Source organism: Carassius auratus, chromosome 35 (assembly GCF_003368295.1).
Source record: "Carassius auratus strain Wakin chromosome 35, ASM336829v1, whole genome shotgun sequence".
In the NCBI taxonomy this organism is placed as follows: domain Eukaryota; kingdom Metazoa; phylum Chordata; class Actinopteri; order Cypriniformes; family Cyprinidae; genus Carassius; species Carassius auratus.
Genome location: NC_039277.1, coordinates 15,401,492 through 15,408,024, shown reverse-complemented (window position 1 = coordinate 15,408,024; position 6,533 = coordinate 15,401,492). Strand labels below are relative to the sequence as shown.

The window sequence follows — 6,533 nt, the reverse complement described above, 5'->3', positions numbered from 1 at the left end:
CACATTAAATTGTAAAAAGCTGTAATATAGTCATGAGAATTAATACTTTCAGCATTGATAAAAATGAGAAATGTTTCTTGAGTAGCAAATTAGCATATTAGAACGATTTCTGAAGGATAATGTGACACTGCAGAGCAATGGCTGCTGGAAATGCAGCTTTGCATCACAGGAATACATTACATTTTAAAACATTCACATAGATAACTGTAATAATATTTCACAGCAGCGTTGGTGAGCATAAGAGACTTCTTTTGCAAGTATATTCCCCAAACGTTTGAATGATATAATGTAAATCAGGTAAATTGTGACCTGGACATGCTCTAGTGAGATTTAGTTTTACACTGAAGGGCAGTGGATATCGGACGGAAGGTTTTCTTGTACTACTAAATACTAGGCACCTTTACTCCTGTATTACCATAACCAAACATCACAACCATAGGTATAAATAATTTTATATTGTGTTTAATTCCTGCTGGCATTTCACACATTTTCTAATGGCTTGATACCACAGAAAACCCAGTTGTACTTGGGATGATAAATAAAGTGTTGTTGTATCATTCTGGGGTTTGCTAAAATGCTCCCTGTGGTGACTTAAAAACAGAAACAGTGGTAGATCTTTTCTGCAGCCAACATACAACACAGGCCGTCTTTAATGGAACCCAGATGGCCATTAGGTCTAATAACTCTGCGGTCATTCCCGCTGGGGCTCACAGGAAAAGCAGTGGGGAGTTCTCGGGTCAGACTGTCCCTGGGCCGGACGCTGGCGGGCCTGTGGGTAGAGGAAGTGGGTGGGAGGAAGGGCCACATGTGCGTGTGGGCTGGCTACTGCAGCCGGTCGTGAGGACCGTCCATGTGAGGAGGACAAATGCACACTCATACCTTCACACACTGAGGGAATGGAAGAGAAGAGGTGAACGAGTGGGTGCTTTTAAAAACAGGAATGGTTGACCATGCACCATTTCTGAGGTCACTTACTTTATTCGAAAACCAAAGAAAATATCTAAGCAGCCAATGAGTCTTCAAGATTCACAAGTGCAATGTGACTGGAATTGCAAGTAAATTCAATGTAATTATGCTTTAACTGTAAAGCTTTAAACTTTTAAGCTCCAAAGGTTTAAGGTTCTTCATGACAATCTTAACAAATGAAAGTACCTTTAATGTACATTAAAGCCTAAATACAATCTCTAGAAGTAAAAAGCTAAACATAGGCTATAAACGAATTACAACGCAGTTTTATGATTTGTTTTATGATATGATTTTACGACTCAACTCTTTCAGTTTCATTATTATAATTTTTTTTTAAGAGAGCGATTATGAACACAAAAAGGCTCAGAAAGCGACTTGTTAGTAGATGAGTTTAACTGTTCAGTGTGATAACGTTTAATGGTTTGATGACCTCTGTAGACAAGTAAAAACTTTAAAAAGTAGTATTACTGTTGTATTTTACTTCATAGAATAACATATGAAAATATCTGGAGCTTGTGTTAACCACAGACCTTATTTCAGGCATTTAACCAAAAACCCATTCAAAACAACCTATAGGATGCTAACTCATTTCTAGGCTTTGGCCTATAAAAACATCATCCCTGCAGCACACTACTGCGAGTACTTCAAATAATACCATGGAATTACCATTGTCCATGTCCAATAAACCTAACCAAATGCTGTTTTAAGAATAACATGGTCAAAAAAAGCACCTTAAAAGTAGTCGTATGACTACAGAAGACTTTGAATACAATGCAGAAATTATATGGACTAGCTTAATGGTGTAATTTTATTCATTTTAGACATTCGATGTGACAGTATGGTAAAAGATTTTCTTAGAAAAAAAAGTAAGAGTGAGAAACGACATGAAGGTAAGAAGCTGGCAGATTTTCTTTTTTTTTTTTTTTTGGTGAACTGTTCCTTTAAATTGTGTCGTTAGGTACTACCATAAGCATTCATTGCTTTTAGAAAACGGCAGAAACAGCACGATAACAAAAATATTTCAGTGTATTATTTATATACACTTATGAACATTAATAATCAAAATAGACAATTTTTCCGCCAAGTAATCTAGTTCTGTAGCTGTTTAGTTAGCTACCTTGTAACTTAATATGGCGCATTGATATGGAATTTGACGTGATTTGGCTCGGAATTTTAGATATTCCGAGAATTCTAAAATGAACAATATAAAATTGCATCTGTCACGGTGTTGTACAAGTGTAAATAATATTTAGACCTAATTACTGGGCAGGTGTTTACTCCAACAGGGGACTTCAGGCAGCAGCAGTGCTCATCTGCTCCTGTCGATGGTTTTTCCACACACTCAGGTCCAATCAATCACTGTGGCAGCGCATCCTGCTGAACAGATTTCACGGTCTGTTACAGTACTTATCTGCTGAGATGAGCTACTGACCGTCATGGACGAGCTGAAGCTGCAACTGACTACACGTTTCATTAACACTCTTGGGTGTTACTGTAGAGACACTGCTGCTCCTGCTGGCGGCATGATGTTCTGCTGGAAATTTATACAAGCAACCAAAAATATCTAGTATGGATGATGCTTTCACTGTTATACTACCAAATCGGTTATTTTTATGACTAATAAATAACATTCACTAAGTAGATCTATATTTCATATTTACAATTTTACATTATTTACAAAAATTTTTTTTGATGCTTTATAATACGTGACTCCCATGATGAAACACATCACACAAGACTATTAAAAATCTAATTTTGCAACGTTGTTTTACTGACAGTGAAGCACGTTTTCCCAAACTTCCCATTACTGTGATTCATCTGATTTTTTTTTTTTTTTACAATTTATATTATCTTTTGATTGGCATTAGTTCATCAGTTTTATTTGATTCTTTTATTTTATATTCATTCTTTTATTTTTTATGTTTATTTCAGTTAATGATTATTTTATTTCAAGTAAAAAAAACCGAACAAACATGTTTTTTAATGGTACTGAGAAATGAAATTGTCATTAAACAAACAATCCATACAAACTAAAACAAGTTATTACAGCATCTGCTAATCTAATCAAAACAATTATAATATTATCATTTTGCAATGTTTGCACTGAAACATTGTGTGCATTGCAGTTAAGATTGGAAAAATAAAAAGCCCAAAAGTTCTTTCAATCTCCAGTGATTGACTTTATTGGATCTTAACAGGGCTGGTGACATCAAACTAGCAAGTTTCTAGTGGATGTTCTCCCTTCTGCATGCACCACAGTCCGAAAACACCTACGTAACAGTGAAACGGGCAAGACAGTGTAAAATCGGCATGCTTGAAAAGTTATAACATTGCACATTCGCAGAACAGGCAGATTCTTAAATCAGAATCAGATGCAAAAACACAAATATCAGATGTTCAGTTCACAGACCAGCAGTGAAACATGTAGAAGCTTGGCACGAACACACAATGTAATGCAGAAAATATCAAGACACGCTAAACACAAATATATCTTGCATTGAGAAATGTAGCAAACACGATCCATAGTAATGCAATAATACATCAAAATAATATTCTTGAGGCAACAGTAGACAACAGATGAACAGATAATATCAACAGGCTTATGATTACATGACAGTAATTACGTTTTCAGGTAGGTTTTTAATTAAAGCTGCTCTGTGAAGAGGCCGCAGTCTTACTGAAGGATGCTATCTGACACTCTGTGACATGTGCAGCGGTGTCAGCATCTCCTCAAAAATGGCCCCCTTTACGTTGGAGCCTCGCAGATTTGCCTCCTGAAGATCACAGCCGGACAGGTCACAGTTCTGTTTGATAAAACAAATGAAAGTGAAAAACACAAGACGACATGACAATCTACAGAACGATTCTGAAACCAAACAGACGTTCGCTCACCTCTAGATCGGTTCCCGCCAAAGTGGCCCCCCGCAAGTTACAGTTCTTGAGTTTGGCGTTCTTCAGCGTGGCCACGCGGAGGTTTATCCCCGTCATCTGACTGCCTTCCATATCCACCCCCTTCAGATTGGCTCCTTTGAGGAAATGACAGGCATTACGTCTTGAGAAAATGAGATCCAAGCGAAGCAGTTCAGAAGTCAGGTGTGATCATTTTACCCTCTAGATTTGCTTTGAGTCCCGCGGGATCTTCAAAATTACAGCCTATGAGAGACGCCCCTTCTGCATTGGTGCAAAGCATTTTCACACCCTGTAAGTTGGCACCCTGGGAAATACATGCAAAAAGACCAAATCAGTGTCACAGACAGAAATAAATAAATGCAGGATAAATGCTACAACAAAAGGAACCAAAAGACATGAGTGAATGTTTAAAATATGATATCCTTACATCTAGGTTGGCATTGGAGAGGTCTGCTCTCTCCAGGTTGGTACCACAGAGGTTGGCGTGTGTGAGGTTACAGCGGCTGAGGTTGGCCATCTTGAAGTTGATGTAACGCAGGTCAAGACGAGACAGATCTGCCCCGCTGAAATTCAGGCCCTAAGGAAAAACAGTTTACATTGAGATAATGCACAATAAAAGAAAAAAATAAACCAGTGCAAATATTCCATTGCTTCCTACCTGACATCTAAGTTCTGATTTAGTCGGCGTGGCAAGCAGAAAACGCACAAACTCTTTGCGGGAGATGGGCGAGTGATCATCAGGAGGCTGAGAATTCTAAAGCAGGACAAAACAGCCATCATTGCTATTTATTTCTGCGTTGAATAAGTCCCCTTTTCATCTTTATATAACTTCTTAAGCATAGTTTTTACCTTAATAACACCTTCAAGCTGCTCAGCAAGACGTTCGATTCCAAAGAAACGAGCTTCTTCAAGCACGCCTGCATACATAGGTACTCATTTCATATGCAAAGAAATTAGCCAATCACAACAGAGCTCATTTACATATTAGAATGTCAGTTACACACACACAAAAACCAAAGGTACAGTACCAAAAGAAGGATATTTATCAGAAAGTTATAGAGAAAAAAGGCTCATGAAAACTAAATTCTGATGTTTTTCGGGTAATAACCCTTAGGAAACACATAAAATGCTACAAAGTGGTACGTCTCTTCTGTCTTACCCAGCAGATTGATGCCGTCATTGATAATGAGCTGTCCGTGTCTCAGGTAATTTAATATGGGCTCAAAGTAATCTGGACTCCGATCAATGAGATACGCCCCATGCTCGTCCTGTTTGTTTCCCCAAACATCTGTCAGGAAATGACAGAAAAGAAAAAGTGCAGTATGAATAAAAGCAGTAAGGCATGCACAAATATTTAGAACATTAGACAGAAAAATCATCAGTTCAGTAGTCACCCTTGTCTCTGAACATGTGAGCCAACATGCTCTCCGGTTCTTTGACCAAAGTGCTCCTAAAAACAACAGAAAAGTGTTTAAAATAATCATACAGCTGTGGAGCAGATTAAATGGGTTGAGTGGATAAATGTCACAAAAACATTAAAATGTTAATGAATACAAAAATGCATCAAAATGTTTTTGGGGGGAAATATTTCCCCACAAAAAATTACATCATTGTAATGCAGAAGCGATCATTTTTTTATTTATTTAAATCAGCATAATTAATGGCATGACAACAAATACTATGAAAGAAACATTTTATTTATATTAAAATAACCATATTTAAATAATCACATTAAAACCATATATTTTATTCCACATTATAGTGATAAGAAAGAAATGTTTGGGCTTACTTGTCATGAAAATAATGCAAAAAAAATTATATATATATATTTTTTAATTATGATGGTTGTGATGTTTAGATTATGGATTACTGTTATTAAAATTAGTATGATCTGTTTTGACATCACCGTGTGGTTGTGAAACGTCGGCCTCCCACATTGAGGGTGATCCAATCTGTGTGTGCCCAGGATTGAAACTCATGCGGACTCTCTAGGTTATTTGGTGGATCTGTATAACGTTCATAAATTAAGACAGATTAAGGCAACAGAAGACAGATCTGAGAGAAGCACATACCAAATTAAAGTTAAATGTCAAACTCACCGATAAAATTATCTCCTTCTGATATATACAAGACATCATCATCTCTGTTCCAGAGAAACACCAAGTGTTTTATGTTTATGATAATGTACAGATGTAAATATGCATTTTTTTATATACAAGGGAACTACTTATTGTTCTTACCTGATGAGGGCTATATCATCAATAAGACCTCCTTTCCCATTGTATATGTTGGTAGCTTTTATTCCAAATTTTGTGCTTGCAACTGAGAGTAGATCAGCTAGAGCTCCATAAACTGCCACCACCTGATGAAAAAGTCACAAAAGTAGCAACAAAAGGAGATTTATTCAGAAAGCATGCCTTATACTAGCAAGACAATAGACAAAACAAAACACACTCACCTTGCCATTGTGAGAGGCTCCATTCACAAACAGCGTGACTCTTCTCATATCCGAGGTTATAATGTGACTCTTCAGTGTCTGTTTTATTTGTTTATAGACTCCACGTTACTGTTAATCATCAAAGCATTTCCGATTATTGCAGAAGACTGTTTACTTCCGTCATTACTGCAGCCAATCAGAGACATAATGCAGTCCATAG

At 37.0% G+C, this 6,533-nt stretch overlaps 1 protein-coding gene across 1 annotated transcript; it reads right to left on the bottom strand.

Moving 5' to 3' along the window:
- Window positions 1-3,122: 3,122 nt before the first annotated feature.
- Window positions 3,123-6,533, bottom strand: LOC113054577 (BTB/POZ domain-containing protein KCTD9-like). Its single transcript, XM_026220215.1, has 12 exons — window positions 6,335-6,533; window positions 6,117-6,238; window positions 5,976-6,019; window positions 5,783-5,882; window positions 5,271-5,326; window positions 5,036-5,164; window positions 4,726-4,793; window positions 4,535-4,630; window positions 4,304-4,453; window positions 4,075-4,180; window positions 3,859-3,992; window positions 3,123-3,770 (listed from the first exon to the last, which is right to left on the bottom strand). The coding sequence occupies exons 1-12, from the start codon at window positions 6,380-6,382 to the stop codon at window positions 3,654-3,656; spliced, it is 1,170 nt and encodes a 389-aa protein (XP_026076000.1). The 5' UTR covers window positions 6,383-6,533; the 3' UTR covers window positions 3,123-3,653.

Excerpts from the sequence above, each read along its gene's own strand:
- LOC113054577 (XM_026220215.1), bottom strand. The coding sequence starts at position 6,382 with ATGAGAAGAGTCACGCTGTTTGTGAATGGAGCCTCTCACAATGGCAAG. Across the intron at positions 5,327-5,782 it reads CGACGTTTCACAACCACACG|GAGCACTTTGGTCAAAGAAC; the intron begins GTGATGTCAAAA and ends TGTTGTTTTTAG. Across the intron at positions 4,794-5,035 it reads TGACGGCATCAATCTGCTGG|GCGTGCTTGAAGAAGCTCGT; the intron begins GTAAGACAGAAG and ends CTATGTATGCAG.